Source organism: Callorhinchus milii, unplaced genomic scaffold (assembly GCF_018977255.1).
Source record: "Callorhinchus milii isolate IMCB2004 unplaced genomic scaffold, IMCB_Cmil_1.0 Scaffold20, whole genome shotgun sequence".
NCBI classification, from domain to species: domain Eukaryota; kingdom Metazoa; phylum Chordata; class Chondrichthyes; order Chimaeriformes; family Callorhinchidae; genus Callorhinchus; species Callorhinchus milii.
Window position 1 is genome coordinate 6,143,384 of NW_024704761.1, and position 15,893 is coordinate 6,159,276.

At 44.2% G+C, this 15,893-nt stretch overlaps 1 protein-coding gene across 1 annotated transcript in view; it reads right to left on the reverse strand.

Moving 5' to 3' along the window:
* Positions 1–287: 287 nt before the first annotated feature.
* The window catches only part of sdk2b (sidekick cell adhesion molecule 2b), a 292,198-nt gene continuing 276,592 nt past the window's right edge, over positions 288–15,893 (reverse strand). The window contains exon 45 of the mRNA XM_007888572.2: positions 288–761. Coding sequence (XP_007886763.1) covers positions 390–761 — 372 coding nt within the window. The 3' untranslated portion in view covers positions 288–389. The remainder of the gene's footprint in view (positions 762–15,893) is intronic.

Consider the following 15,893-nt stretch of genomic DNA (forward strand, 5'->3'; position numbering starts at 1 on the left):
TGAGCAGACATATAACTTGTGGAGATCCATACACTTCTCAACCGAGCAGAATGCAAGCTCATTGGAAAAGCACAGCTAATTCTAAGTAGCCAAAGAATCTGTCCCCATCCACGTCTTGAGCTTGTTTCTGGAGTTCTCTCTCTCCTCAGACCGTGGCAGGGATGGCTGGCACGTCAGATCCTCTTTTGATGGTTCTTTTTTTTTCCCTTTTTTTTTGAATCCTGTACTATTTCCCCCCCCCCCCCCCGCCACCCTCTCCCCACCACACTCCCTCCCCTCTCTGTGAAAAAAAATCTGTGCAAGGCTGCAAGCAGCAGCTCAAAGGATCTCTGATTGTCTTCTACACAACGACTCTTTCGAAATTAAGAAGAAGTAAAGTTTGCTGCTGTTCAAACAAAGGAAGAGAATCCTGCCAGTGGGGTCCTGGATCCTGGAGCAAGGCTGCTGGCAGGTCGATACAGGGTGCCTGGTTGACTGGTGTTGTTGGCAGGGTGTAGAGGGGTGGGTGTAAGACTACTCTTAGGTCGGAAGAGGCTGCCTTGTTGGTTGGCTTGGGTGGACTGGGTGTTGTTAGCGACAGACTGATGGGTCTGCTCGGTGTCGCCCGCCTCGCTCTCTGTGTAGCTGTAGGCCTGGGCTCGCGAGATGCCCTTCTGCTGCCGTCTCCACGAGTTGTAATACGTGGGGTCGCTTATGTAGTGATTGACGAAAGAATGCGTCTTCGGTCTGTTCTGGTCGACTTCACATTCGCTGTCACTTCCCTGTGGACAGAGAAAGTACAATGGTTAGAACGTTTAAATTTTCACAGGAGCGCACTGCCATCTAAACGACTTTCTTCAATGGCTTAACGTTCGATCAGAAAGTCAGAATAACTTGTGTTCCTTAGGCTGGGAAGCAGGGCAAGTCCTTTTAGAACCAAGCAAGATATTTGAGTGCATTAAGAACTATTTCCAGAAAGGTCATTGAGTTTTCACTTTGCCACAATCAATGCTCAACTCTATTCAACGATCAGAAATTTTTAGAATTGTTGCGCAGTTACCATAAGTATCTGCGAATGAGATAATCGCCCAAATGCAAGGATTATGATTATTATTATAATCATTTCAGTGCAAACAGATTGTATTGCATTTTCTGGTGTCGAAGGAGGATTCTCATCAGCTGATTACAACAGGAATGTCCCTGGTAAATGCAGCTTCCGTTAACTGTCGAATCTTCTGAGTTTGTGTGCGGATCTGAGGGCTGAAACTCAGGTTGCCACTATGTGTGGCGACTGTGGCAAGACCATAAGAGGAGATCAGCATTGCCAATGGCCTTATAGGCAACACCAGGTACTGTAGCATAGTTCCATTCAGGAGAGAAGCGATTAAGTTGGCTGAAGGGAGTGGGGGAAGTTTCACTTTTGTTTCTAACAGCAAATTCAATTGATCAGAGAAGTGTTTGAATAAATGATCTGAGTCAGAAAAAGGACTGGAAACTGAGGACAAACTAACTCACTTTTGATCGCAGTTGACATCTGTGCATTAGAAATTCTGGCTCTTCCCCAGTCCATTCCCCTCCCCGCCGCCCCCCCCCACCCCCCCCCACACCCCTTTCATAAATTAGCTGGAACCAGCCTCACAAAGGAACCATTCACAAGCGCTCAGATTGTGAAGCACTGCACAGCATGTGCGCCCCACAAACGTGTGCAGATTTTCAGATGGCTAACTGCTGCTTCCCTGCTTCCTGGAGAGTCACGTTACATTACCTCAGCTGACCCGACTGAAATTTATTTAATTTACCCCAAGAAGTGATGGAACGCCCTTAGTTATTTTTCTCTGAACGACTTTCTTCAATGTCTTAACGTTCGATCAGAAAGTCGGAATAAAGTGTTCTGCAGACAATAGATTTTAAGAAGAAACTTAAAGATAATTAACTTAAAGATGATTTTGCGAGGAAAAGATGATAGGAAGAAAATAATGTAAATAATAATAATCCTTGCGTTTGATACACCGCTTTATCACGTCTTCAAGACGTCTCAAAGCGCTTCACAGAATAAACTGTAAAGTGAATTGACTCTATATATTTTGTGGGTAAAACACAGCAGCCAATTGCACACAGCGGTGTCCCACAAACAGTCGAGGATTGAGTGACCAAATAATTATTATTATTTTTGGGGAAAAAAAGCAAAAATATTGAGTTGTTAAATTACACAAGGACGGTAGAGAAACTGTATGCATGTGTATATGTTGGGGGCCAGATTTAGGCAAAACTCATGTGGATTAAGGATTGTTTCTTGAGGAAATTAGCATGTTTATTTTATACCATTTTGTATTCAATGGCGTTTATGACATGTGACAAAGCTGCTGAGAGGGTCAGTCTGCAGCATCTGTCTCGCCTCAGGGCCAGGCAGCTGTTGCTGTGGTCCGGTGAAAGCAGTACAAACTCTTAACAACATGTCTCAGAGATGGAAGAAGCGAGTGAGGGAGGGAGGGAGGGAAGGAGAAGGCACAGCTATGCAAAACATCGGATTCGATCTTTGCATCTGTTCTTCCATTGTAATATGCACAATCGGTTTCTCCAGGAGTAGGTGACATCAATGGTCTCGTTGTTTGGAACGCTGCCTCAGTTTAGCTCAGCCTCTTTTCACAAAACACCTCCATCTCTACACTGTCCTCCCCGGCTAGCAGAGTGTACAGAGGTGCTCGGTTACGCAACAAATCGATCACTTGACTGCTAACCAGATGGCTAAGGGATTGAGTCGTAGGACTATCTTGATACTCACAAACATTGGCCACAGTTGTGTTGAGTTAAGTTTGTTCTCAGCTGGGCAGCTGGTTGGAATGCTTTGTTGAATCAAAGTGTTCCACCTTGGAAGAACAGAACAAACTAGTGTTGACAGCACTGTGCTGAGACTGATGAGCAGCACTGACTGACCTGGGGAACATGTGTGACTTGGTGCCACGCCAGTAGCGGAAAGTCTTGCAGAGCTTCAGTTGAAAACGTTACTGACACAACTTGGACACAATGCGGGAAGGAATTTGGCGAAAGAAAGATGAATAAATCTTATATAACATGTTATTTTTTTATGCCTGATATTAAAATCATGGGGGGAGAAAGTGAATTGAGTTATAACTACAGTTCATCGATTGGTCCCGTTTAAGGGAAAATTACTGCTTGCTCGGTAAACACTGAAAGTTCAAAATAATAATAATAATAATCCTTGCATTTGATATAGCGCTTTTCACGTCGGGAGGACGTCCCAAAGCGCTTCACAGAACACACTGTAAAGTGAATTGACTGTATATTTGTGGGCGAACGCGGCAGCCAATTGCGCACAGCAATGTCCCACAAGCAGTCGTAGATTGAAAATGGCCAATTTAATTATTGTTTTTAGTTTTGGAGGGATTATTATTAGACGTGTGGAGTAAGGAAACTTGCCCAAGGTTTCGCCCTGCCTGGAATTGAACTCAGGTCTCTCACTTGCAAAGCGAGTGCTCTAACCACTGAGCTACAGGACTCCACAAAAGACACTTTATTGGCTTTGCCTCTCAATAGTCAAATCAGAACTCCTCATTCCATGGCTGTCACATTGCCAGCCAACTTTTTGAGGGAGAATCATAAATTATCCTACCCGTGTTCTGGGGACAGAATGCAATGGCAAAAACTGCCTCCACCTAGCCTCTGCCTCCATCTAAGATTCAAACCAAAACACATGGCTATAATGATGAGTAGCTCCATAGGTAACTCACAAGATAATCAAAGCTCCATTCACCGAATGATTCTCTTAAGGCCCGGCTCGGTGTCAAGTCACCAGCTGTTTGAAGCAGCAGCGTAACTGTTAGAACAACCTGAAACAGCTGAGACTGTTGCCCCAGTGATGGTGTCTTGCAGATGTTACTGCGGTGTTAGTAAACTGATTATATGGCGACTCTGCTTAAAGCTGCCTGTAGTGTGCATCAAGATATGTGCACAAAGGCTGTACTGTAACGTCCTGAATGTTACAAATGTAACTTTCAGTGTTGGAAGCTGGAAAATTACAAACACGGGAGGTCTAACTGGGAAATAGCTGGGGAGCTTAGGTATAATGATCCTTGCATTTAATAAAGTCTCTATAAAATCAAAACTTCTCAAATTACTTTAGAGTAATTGCTATTAAGTATAATGATTGCATTTGTAGGTCAATGTGACAGCCATTTTGTGCACAGTAATTTTTTACAAACAGCTGGGAAGTGATTGTCCATTTCAATTTGAGGTTTGTGGGCCAGGCCATTGGGAGAATCTCCCTTCCCTCTTTGAATTGTCTTGTGCATTCTTTAATGTCTACCTGGACCAACTGACAGGACCTAAGTTTAAAGTCTCCTCCAAAGGGTGATACCTCTGACAATGCAGCACTGCACGCCCTCCTTCCTCCCACTGAGAGAGAACCATTGGAATGAGAGGCCTTCACTGAAATGCTATAGCTGTGAGCCAGCCCAATAGCACATTATAAACGATGAGGCATTCAGCTGAACAATGGCCAATCGATGGGAGTAAAGTTAATGCCCTTATCCTGCTTTGTGATTTGTCTATCAAATGGCCCCTGCAGTCATTTTCAGATTTTGTAGCAACATCAGGCACTCTAGCCAGAACAGCATCCCATCAAACCTAAACCTCAGACCCAAACACTGAGTGTGAGTGTGAGCCGGCATCCATGGAGAATCACACTTATAACCAATCCTATCCTCAGCAAATGTCCATGCTCGGATGACAGCCATGGGGAAGAGTGTGGGCATCGCTAGATAATAATCAGAACCATGAATTGCTGCTTATTTTACGTCCCAGGAACTTCAAACGGAGCCTCTCTAGTGAGAGCCTTCCAGGCTGATATCAAATAACTCAGCGAAGACTGAGGGTTCAGTCTGTGACTATCCTGAATTTTATGGCTCAGTTTGGCACTGACTTGATTTGCTGCTTTATCCGGAGAGATGTTGACACAGCGTTTAGCCTTATTGTAGTCGACCGATGTGGACTTCATTGTAGCAGCTTGTTCCCTGCAATTCCTCTTTCGCATTTCAACCTTCAATCTACAATCTACATTTGCTACAAATTTCCTGTAAGGTTTCCAGTATAAACACGCCTGCTGTATACCCTGACCTTAGTTGAGAGTAAAAAAAAATTCTCATGACCAGACAATGGAGTTGAGGTCGGCTGGGAATCGCGAGATGCAGGCTGCGAGAGGGGCTTAATGAGAACCTCCTGACCTCGAGGTGCTCTAGGAATGCTCAGCACATGCACAAGGCTGACTATTGAGTTCTGGCAGGAAGTTCATGAGTTGACTCAGAGCAGAGTGAATGCTGTGGGAGAGTCCATTCAGTCTGGATTGTTTTCATTGGAACTGAAGGCAGTTTTGTCACTTAAACATGTCTTATTTAGTTCTAGCCACTATCCAGCACCGTTTGAATGGAGTTAGTTCAACAGCTGCTTCAGGAGTAGTTTCCAGCCTGGTTCAGTCAGTAGTGACTTCCCCCTGAGTCAGACGGTTGTGGGTTCAAGCACCAAGTCAGAACTTTGAGTGAGGCATTGCAGGAGGCGTCCTCTTTCAGACAAGAGGTTAAGTTGAGGTCCCATCTGCTTGTCCAGGTGGATGTTGAAGAACCCATGTCCATATTTGAACAGAGAAGGGAATTTCTTCCCCGTGTCTTGACCTAGCTGAATTGGTCATTCATCGTGTGACTATTTGCTGGGCGCAAATTTACTGCTACATTTGCCTACAAACCAGTCACCACATTAGACTCTTCGCTCACCCACTCCATCATTGCTTGGAGTCTTACCGTGCCACTGTTATCTTACCTGAAAGAATTACATAAATCCGAGTTGTTGCGGTGCTAAAGTTTTCCTAATTGGGCTTCGCTAGGTATTTATTCTGCCACGTGATATACAATAAAATGTAGTGACTGTGTGTTTTTGTAAGCAAAAGGGGACCGATACTAATTGCCTGGTGTCCATGGAACCATACTCAAGTATGTATCAGCACTTTGAGGAAAAAAGAAAATTAGGAGTGAGGGAGGGGGGCGGGGAGAGGAAAGAAATGAAAAGAAACAAAACTGTAAAAAGAATCGAGATTAAAATTTATTGTCCTCAGTGGACATCACTCGGAGTCTGGCTTGTCCTTGCTGAGATCATATCTCCGTTCAGCTCATGCTTTTAATTTGACCAAATGATGCAGCTTGTTTGAGTTAAATTATTCCTTCCGAAGGGTTTTATGTTTAAATATGACGGCTGTTTCCTGTCACACCCCGCAACCCCCCACCACCTCCCCCAAGCTGGGCTGTAGCCAGGTTCCTATTTTCACAGAGGCAAGGGAAACAAACCTATTTATACTGTAGGATAAATGTGTGTAGTCATTTCCCCAAATAAAAATAATACTCTTGTTCCTGGTATAAGCGTGTGCGCCTGATGGTTTTTTTTCTGCCTGGATTTGTTGAGTGGTTTGGCTCTTGCTCATATGGAGTCAATCTGTGGCTATTTCCTACCTATAAATGCCTACACTTCCCTGCCCCTCTCTGTGTGACCAAGTCCAACCCTCCTGCTGTCCCCTCCGCTCAGCTAACTCTGTTCTGCTGTGTGTTCCTCATCCCCAACCACCCACACCCACTGTAACCCCAACTCTTTGGCAATCCGGAGCGTGAATACGCTGTATAAATGCAAGTTGTTGTTCCCTCCCTTCCCCCAGCAACTCCTCTGTCTTTAAATTCCTTCATAAAACCTACCTCTTCGACCATGCCCATTGTCACCTCCCTCACGCCCCACCCTCCCTGCTCAGTGTCCAGCACCGACCTTGTAAAGCATTTAGAAAACGTTTCTCAGAGTGAGTCACTGTCTAAATGCTAGTTCTTGGTGTATTCTTTTCACGAGGGGAAAAGGTTAAGGTGTTAAAAGATTGGTAGTCACTGTGACTGAAAATCTTTTCAAAGGCAGCAGTTCTGGTCTCCCTCTCAAGCTCCATCCCGGGATTGTGTAACAACAAACTTGGAGAGGACAAGTTTGCAGGGCTATGGGGAGAGAGCAGGGGAGTGGGATTGAATTGGATAGCCGAATGGCCTCCTTCTGTGCTGTATAATTCTATGATTCTAACTAACAGCAATGAAAGTGGAACATGTTTGGTCAGTTCTTGGGCTCCCAATACCTCTGTCACTAGCACATTTCCTGAGGAAGGCAATGCCTCAGTGGCTGTTCTGCAGTTGACTGAATTGGCTTCTGCTGAATTCCTCCCTCTTTTTCTTGCACCTCCCTCCTTTCCATGACATCATAAAAATAATTGCATTTGATTATTTTTTAGGGTCAGCCAGGTGTCTGACACATGTGGAAACCCATCACCATGCTTAAGAGTCTGCAATGTGTCTCAAAGTGCTTCATGGGATTTACTATAAGTGTAGCAACTGGGTATTTTGTGGGCAAACCCGCTAGATGAGTTGTGCACAACAACATCCCACAAACAGCCGTAAAGAAATGACCAGTTATATCTGGGGGACGTACGGTCAGGAGAAACTCCCTTGTCTTTTCAAGCAATATCACAGGATCTCTAACGACCACCTGAACAGGTCGATGGGAAACGCCTCCAAATTAAGACTGAATTAAAGAATTTCCAACAATTTGGAGGAATCTTACACATTAGGGCAAAATGGTCTCATGGGCTGAGTCAAGGTGAAATTTCCGTTCTCCTTTTCTAAAAATAAGATTTTTTTTGCTCAAACAATTTGACTGATGGAAACACTTCACACAATCCCATCGGTGAATTAATTATTCAGACTAAATGTATTTGGTAGTGAAGTTTGCAGTTAATTATCTCTGGCAAATACATCCAGTGAACAGTGTAAATAAAATTTTTTTTAAAAAAGAAGACTTTCTCACTGCAGAACTCACTCTCCAGTTGAAACTCGATACATATGCTAATTATTCCCTTGTTTCCTGATTGTTTGGGCATCTGTCCCTGGGTGCAGGATTGAATTACCACAAGAACACAGTCCAGAGCAATACACAGCTATCATCTTACTAAAGCTTTCTACTGAAATCAAATCTTTTACGCTGTTCAGGGTCACTGACTCGGACTTATGATTGATATAAAACAACTAATTATTTATGAAATGCAAAACTGAACTACAATATGCATTTTTTCCCCCTAACCTGCATCCATTTTGAAGCAGCTAATTGGCCATGTGGATAATTTTCGTGCAGATAACTGGCCCTTTTTACTGCAAACATTGGTGCAGAAAAACTGAGAGAATTCTCAAAGGGTTAAAATTGCTCATGACAACGGCATTGAGTAAAAACAGATCAGACAGCAGCGACAGTAATCAATCACCAACAACACCTTCATCTGCCAGTTATTCAATAGCGAACGTGTTTGTTTAACTTCGAATGCTCCTTGATAATCGTTGAATCTGTACCAGTGAATCTGTACGTTAGATATATTCTTCTGAAAGCGATGGTGCTATTTGAATGAAATAATGTGATACAAAACACAAGAGTGTGATTACTTTGGGTTGTGGCCATTGGGTTATTAATAATATTTATATTTGATATAGCACCTTTCACACTGGTGGATGTCTCAGAGCACTTCACAGGATTTCCTGAACATTTCCTGTAAATTCAATGATAAAGAACACTGTCATATTACCAGTGCAATGGCATAATGGCTTCCTGGTGCCCTGGCCACCATGTTTTTTGGGCACGGGCAGCTGAGCTGCGAGACGCTAGTTGTATGCAGAGCGCTGTATAAATCCACATCGTTGTTGAGTGTACCCCAAGGCTCCGTCCTTGGTCCCCTTCTTTTCCTTATCTACAAGCTCTCTCCACCTTGCCACCTCCCTTCCCACTTTCAAATCCCGCCGAAAGACCTTCCCTTTTGACCCTCCCTCTCCTCTTAGCTCGGTGTCAGATTCTGTCACTATCAAACACTAGCCCCAGTGAAGGGCGCTATGCAAATGCAAGTTGTTGTCGTCGAGCTGCTGTTTCAGTATTGCTGGATTCCCTCTGAAAATCGGAATGGGAAGTTGCGAGGCCGAGCTCGGAGAAGCGACTGAACAAGTGGCTGTCAAACAGGGGGGTGGGTAGATTCCAGGAGCCAGCAGCCTCGGGGGCGGCTTGAAAACCAGTTCCATTTGAATCTGTTTTCTGAGACTAGTCAGTCAGTCAGTAGGCCAACAACAACAAGATTACAGTTGTATAGCGCCTTTCACGTCAGGAGGATGTCTCAAGGCACTGAAGCAGTGTAAGATCCCATGGCACCAACTGCACGAGGATAACCCCACTGCCTTGTTAACTTTCCTTGTTTCTCCCAAGTCCACACCATAAATGAGAAGTGTAATCTCGGGCTAAATCATAAATGCACCAAATCTGATGTATTTTGCTGATACAACCAAGACAACATGTCGTATCAGTCTGTTGTATCGATGAATCCATTGCTTCCCAAAGCACTAAAATTGGAAATATGCATAAACTTGAGTCACTGTCTGAACTGAGGCAACAACCTGGTTTAATGTTGTGTTTATATTGCACAATCGCTTCAAGAAAGGGTTGTGTAATGCGGTCTGGCTGCCATGGAATCTATCCTGCTTGTAATGAAAGCAGAGGAGCAACATTTTGTGTATAAGCTTGTACACGGGGCAATCGGTGTGAAGTGCTGTATCTTGATGACTGTTTGTAGGACATTGCTGTGCAACACAACCAGGCTGCTTTGTTTGAACACAAATAGATTTCCTACACTTTCTAGAAAACTTTGCGAAACCCTTTTTCTGTGAGGTAAGAGGCAACATTTTTTTTGATCAGCCGAGTGTCTGAAACATGTGGAAATCCATCTCCTTGTTTAAGAATCCCCAGACTCAACAACAACAAGAACAAGATTACATTTGTATAGCGCCTTTCATGTCGGGAGGACGTCCCAAGGCGCTGGACAGTGTACAGCATGAATGCTATCCATACGTGGACATTTTTCTGTGTCTTCCAGTGATGAGCCAGGGTGGCTGGTCTGTCTTCAGCAGTGCCCTGGAATACTGCTCACACACCTGGCTCAGGAGCTGGACAACCTAGACCGCCACAGAGGCTGGACTTGATCCCCAGATTCCATTGGCAAGCACGTCACTTTAGAGCCAGCTCAGCTCTAAGGAAACCCTGTTTACCTCCCCAGCAGGAAGGTGTTACATCAAAATGCACAGCTGGCCAGCACCAGTGTTCTGAGCCTCTCAAGTCTGGTGGTCCCCAGTTAAGAAACGTCTGATTGATGTGACAACCAGGGTTTAGGTGGGTCCCAGCACATCCAGCAGTATGTATACCTAGGCCATGACCATAGACAGTTGTGTGGTTACCACAGCACCAAGGGGTCACCTTCATTTAGTGATTCAAAAATGTCTGTGTGAGCCATCAATGATGTTCTTGGCTGTAGCCAGTCAGTGGGTATTGTCATCAGGAATGCCTCCAATCTAACATTTCACCCAAAGAAGGATGGCTCCATACTGACCCTTCCTGGACTGCTCCAGGGGATCATGATAACTCCCCAAATAGGCAAGCGGCCCTTAAATACTTTCCACTAAAAATGCCCAGACGATTAAGTCTGCCACTTGACCCAAATGCTTCTCTCCCTTTCAGCCACAGCCACCTAGCTCCCTTTGCTGAGGCATTACTCATTGCACGTTCCCTCTCCAGCAGTCAGATATCCATTACTGCTTTGACATGATCAACGGGAGATCTTTGACCTTGTAAAACAGAACTGGAGCTCCTGATCAACTATATCTACAAATCTGAGGTGAGGGGTCAGCCCCAGGCATTTGACCCCTGCACACGGCTGTTAAAGCCCCTTTACGCAAACCACTTGCGAGTGAATGTTAGAACACCTGAGGAAAGGCTGAGAGTGGATTCTCAAAGTGATTCTGTGCTCAGATAATTGCTTTGCCACTGGCTGTAATTGTCTATGATCGCTAGTGTTTAGTTTGGATGTTCTTAAGCAGGGTGATGGGTTTCCAAATGTGTCAGACACCTGGCTAACCGCCAAAGAAAAATACTATACATTGCCTGAAAATACCTCTTGGGGGTGAAAAAGACAATGCTTCGAAAATATCCCGAAAAAATCGCTTACGAAACATCGCATTTTTTTCTCACGCCATCACCAGTCTTGAGATACACCCTTCAGGTAAATTACACAAAATGTAAGTCAAACAAGCGTGCTTTTAGCCACTGAGGTGGTCGTAAGTAAGCATGCTATTATTTTAGACACACTGTGTCCAATACTTTCTAGAATTAGGTAAGCGTCCTATCAGATGCATCCCTCCTGGGAGAGAGCGCGTATTTCATTCTGACAATTGAGCTCTGGAATTCCTGTGTGTAGGTTGGATACATGGAATTGAATTCTCTGTTTGATTCGGATACGCTTAAACACAGTGATGGGTTTCTGCGTGTGTCAGACACCCACCCGGCTAACCAACAAAACAGAGAGTGACACAATCAGTCTTGAAAGGGATGGCCTTGTTCAGCTGGAGGTCATTGTCTATTTTCAAAGCGGAGCAGGGAGAATGCGCCTGATCTGGTGGTGGTGAGTTGGACAGCACAGTGCATTCTTACAACAGAAGGCCACAGCAGGGAGCAACGTAAAACATTTCAATTGGCAGTGGGAACCATGAACATTTTGCAACGCGCTGTAAAAACCTTTTAGCTGCTGGCTGATGAAGCGCGCCAACGGAACTAGAAATTACTGGGCTGATAAGCACGAGGCGTTGGCCAGAGTTCAAACCTTTGACTGAGGAAGTAGGGCTGGAGGCAGGAGCTGAGAAGCCAGTCTGGAGATTACAATTCAGACACATGGACATATAACAATTTAGACTCTATAGACTGCAAAGAGCTACAATAAGTTTCTTCTGAATAGGGATTTCAAGTCTCCTGTTCAAATATATTCAACAGTGTTTACAGCCAATTTTCACTATCGCAGAGATCTTATTCAAGCCCCAATGCTGTTTTCTCTGACGAATGAGGTGCGATGAGGTGACAAAGAAAAACAAGTTTGTGTGAGACCAGCTCATCAATCAGTTTGAGATTTCAAAGAAAGGTGTTGGTCTGTTGCAGTTCAATGGGGATACTCTTCTTTCTATCCCTGATCACGTGTAAATGGAACAAAATATAGCAACTGCAATCAAACTGTTTTATGCTGCTGAACTCAAAGTTGTACTGTCGTGTCCTACATAGAATTATTGATACTGTAGAACAAAATTCTTCCTTTAATTTTTTATTATTCAAACCACATCAGCACCAAAAATTTCTGCACATAAAATGATTATAATAATCCTTGCATTTGATATAGTGCCTTGTCAGCCTTTTGTGGGACACTGCGGTGCGCAAGTTGCCTGTTGTATTTGCTTACAAATGCAGTCACTACACTTCACGGTAAAATCCTTTGAACCACTTTGAGATGGAGCAAAATGCAATAAAGGCTCTACATCAAATGCAATGATTATTATCATATCATCGAAAACCTTCAAAGTGCTTTGCATGATTTAGTGTAGAGTAAAGCTTTGGTGATGGATTTCCGTGTGTGTCATCCTGCCCGCTCCCTCCGCTCAACAGGCTTTGGCCTGCCCACCATTGGCAGTGGGGGCAGCCTACTCTGCTACTCTGCCCCCACCTTCAAGACCCGTCTCAAGACCCTCCTCTTCAAACATGCTTTCGATCACCCTGTTTCTTCCCCTGCCTTCCACCCTCCCCAATCCTGACCCCCAGCTCTAGTCCAAATCCCTGACTGTCCAGCCCCTTGGGACGTCCTCCTGATGTGAAAGGCGCTATACAAATGTAATTTTGTTGTTGTTGCTGTCAGACACCTGGCTGACCAAAACAAAAATGATTTTGCTGCATGTGCTTGCATCTTTTCCAGCAACCCCGGTGGCAACTTTTGCAGAATTGCGGCCAGTTTATTTCAACCTGGACAATTTAAGGAACAATCTGAAGCTATAAGGTGTTGGTATTTGAGAAGGATGAGATCAAATGAGCCATAGGACTTCATCTGAACCTCTTTTGTTTGCATCAATAGTGGTAATGAGACTGGTCTTAAACACAGAGTCCAGAGGTGAAAGAATAGTAGGCTAACTTTGTGCATCACAATTGTATAGTCACTCGTGAACCTGGGCAAAACAAGTGGCAATGGGCGGAGTCAAGGCACATACTATTACCATTACTACCAATAATCCTTGCATTTGATATAACAACTATAACATTGGATTAGTCTCAAAATGCTTGGAGCTTCTGTACAATGGTGAGGGGGTGTGGGGTCTTGTCACAGGCTTGATCCCTAACACTGGCAAATCTTTCACACGTTCGTGGCCGAGTTTGTCAGTGTTAGGGTCTGGTACACAATGGATGTAAACGTTCACACCATTTCCACACAAGTTGAAAGGAGCCGTTAGGTGTACAGTGAATTGAACTTAAAACGATTTAGGTAAAATGCAGCGCACAAGTTACGGCCAATCTAAACATGTTGGATTTGTCAAGTTTAAAGAAAGGGCTCGGTTGGTAGCTGAAGAATACATAGAATTATTTATAACACAAAATGTCACAACAGCACACTGGAATGCTACAATAGATATTCAGAGCTCTAACCGTAATGACACGAGTCTTTGTGTGAGCTTTGAATGGAATGCCTGTTTCTCTCCAAACCACTGACTCCTGCCGATTCCACAGCTCACAGACTCTGCTCTGAATTTATTGGGTAATTGAAACCAGGACGAGGGTCTGGACGAAGATTTCTCGAACACTCGGAGGCCTTTTAAAAACACAGCCCTCGTCCTTAGTGTTTTAAACCAACATACTTGAGGTTCCCCGGCCCAGCCGGTTCTAATGTGAAAGCCATTTTGTTTTTTTTAAAAGAACGGACTGCATAGTCCACGCCACTTCATGTGAAGTCATCTTCAACAGAGGGAGGCATCAGGCTCCTCTGCCAAAGATTTACTCCCGTAAAAACGCAGAAGCAGGAGAGGCAAGGAAACAGTTAACTGCACCAAAGTGAAACGTAGTATAACCTGGTTGTCCATGTCAATTTTAAGAGACTAAACTCCCCAGTGAGGGCTCACATTACACCTCCATGTGACCTAACAGCGATTACATCATATAACCCACATTGGTGGGTACATTGCATGCACTGACATGTGCATCCTTGCATTTGATACATCTTGCACTTCAACAAAGCTCTTCACAGGATGTATTATAAACTGGAGTGACTGTGTGTTTTGCAGGCAAATGCGGCAGCCAATTTGCACACACAGCAATGTCCCACAAACAGCCATGACGTGAGTGACCAATTGATCGAGGGGCTTGTTGGGCAGGACACCAGGAGGGATTCTCTTCTCTTCTCAAATAGCGCTGTGGGATCTTTCACAATCACCTGAACAGGCAGACGGGATCTTGGTTTAACGTCTCATCTGAAGGACGCAGCTTGGTTTAATGTTTCATCTGCAGCGCTTCTCCAGGACTGCACTGGAGCATTATTCTGGACTATGAACTCAAATCTCAAAGTGGGGTTTGAACCCAACACCTGCTTATTGGCGAGAATGCTACCGACTGAGTCAGGCAGACACACTCAACCATTTAGAGTTGAAGTGTATTGTTGGGAGGGGGGAGAAGCTGTACTTTTCTGTGCTTAATTTGGAGTAGTTGACAGTGAAACTGGGCACAAATTTCCCAGCTTTAACATCAGTCATTGAATGACCGTTAAAAGAGTATAAATTCAAGGATTACAGTGTTATTTAAACGCAGGGTGTGTAGTCAGGAAAAATAATAGGAAACTGCACTTTTAAAAAGGAGTTGCCTTGGACAAAGCCTCACAATTTTTCCTGTTGCACACAGAAATGGGATTTGTTGTATGTTTCCTTGCAAGAACCCAGCATTCACATACAGGAAGCTGATGGTTCTAATTCAGTGACGAATGCCTCAGATGCTTTTCTTCATTCATGCTCAATATGTTTTCTGTTAAAAAGATGTTTGTTTGGATGTGGGATGCAGCATCTTCCTGTTAGTGTTGGACAACCGTGGCAGAGGGCAAACATTTCGGCCCAAAACAGGGAAGGGGTCTGTAATTGAATGTTACTTCCACTGTACAGGCTTTATATGGGATAATAATAATAATAATAATAATAATTGCATTGGATATAGCACCTTATCACGTCTTCGAGAATATACTATAAAGTGAATTGACTGTATATTTTTGTGGGCGAAACACGATAGCCAATTGCACACAGCAGTGTCCCACAAACAGTCGTGGATTGAGTGACCAAATTATTATGACCTTTTTTGTGAAGGGATTATTATCCCCGGAAAGCGATCCGCCGATCAACTAACAACCGGGTACTTACTTCCTGCCAAATAAAGAGAGGCGTGTGGAATAAGGAAACTTGCATAAGGTTTTGCCCCATCTGGGAATGGAACCTGGGTCTTCTCTCTTGAGAGGCGCGCACGCTAACCACAATGCTACAGGACTCCGCTATATTTTTGCTGCACTTTATTGCGACGGTCCTGACTGCAGAGGGGTTATGCGTTTCCGGATAAGCGCACTGCACTGCATAGCTGCACCGTGCGAGAGCAGAACATCTGCTTGATGTCCAGCTGAAGAGACTTTTTGTTGACTGTCCAGGAACCGAAGCAACATCCTGGTTGAACGGATGCACAGTTGTTGGATGTGCAGGCTGCTCTCTGACTTCAGCACTGATCCACATTAACATGTTATTCTGGGAACTTGATTTCATTACGTGACCTCCAAGAAAAGGGAAGGAATTCGAAGAATGCAGAGTTTCTATCAGATCGTTGTATGGTATTTTGGGTAGTCATAAACCGGACTTCCAAGTTCTTTAACTAGAATTAGTATTCAGCGGTGCCAAGCGCAGAGTCACTCCATGCTGTTAACTTGT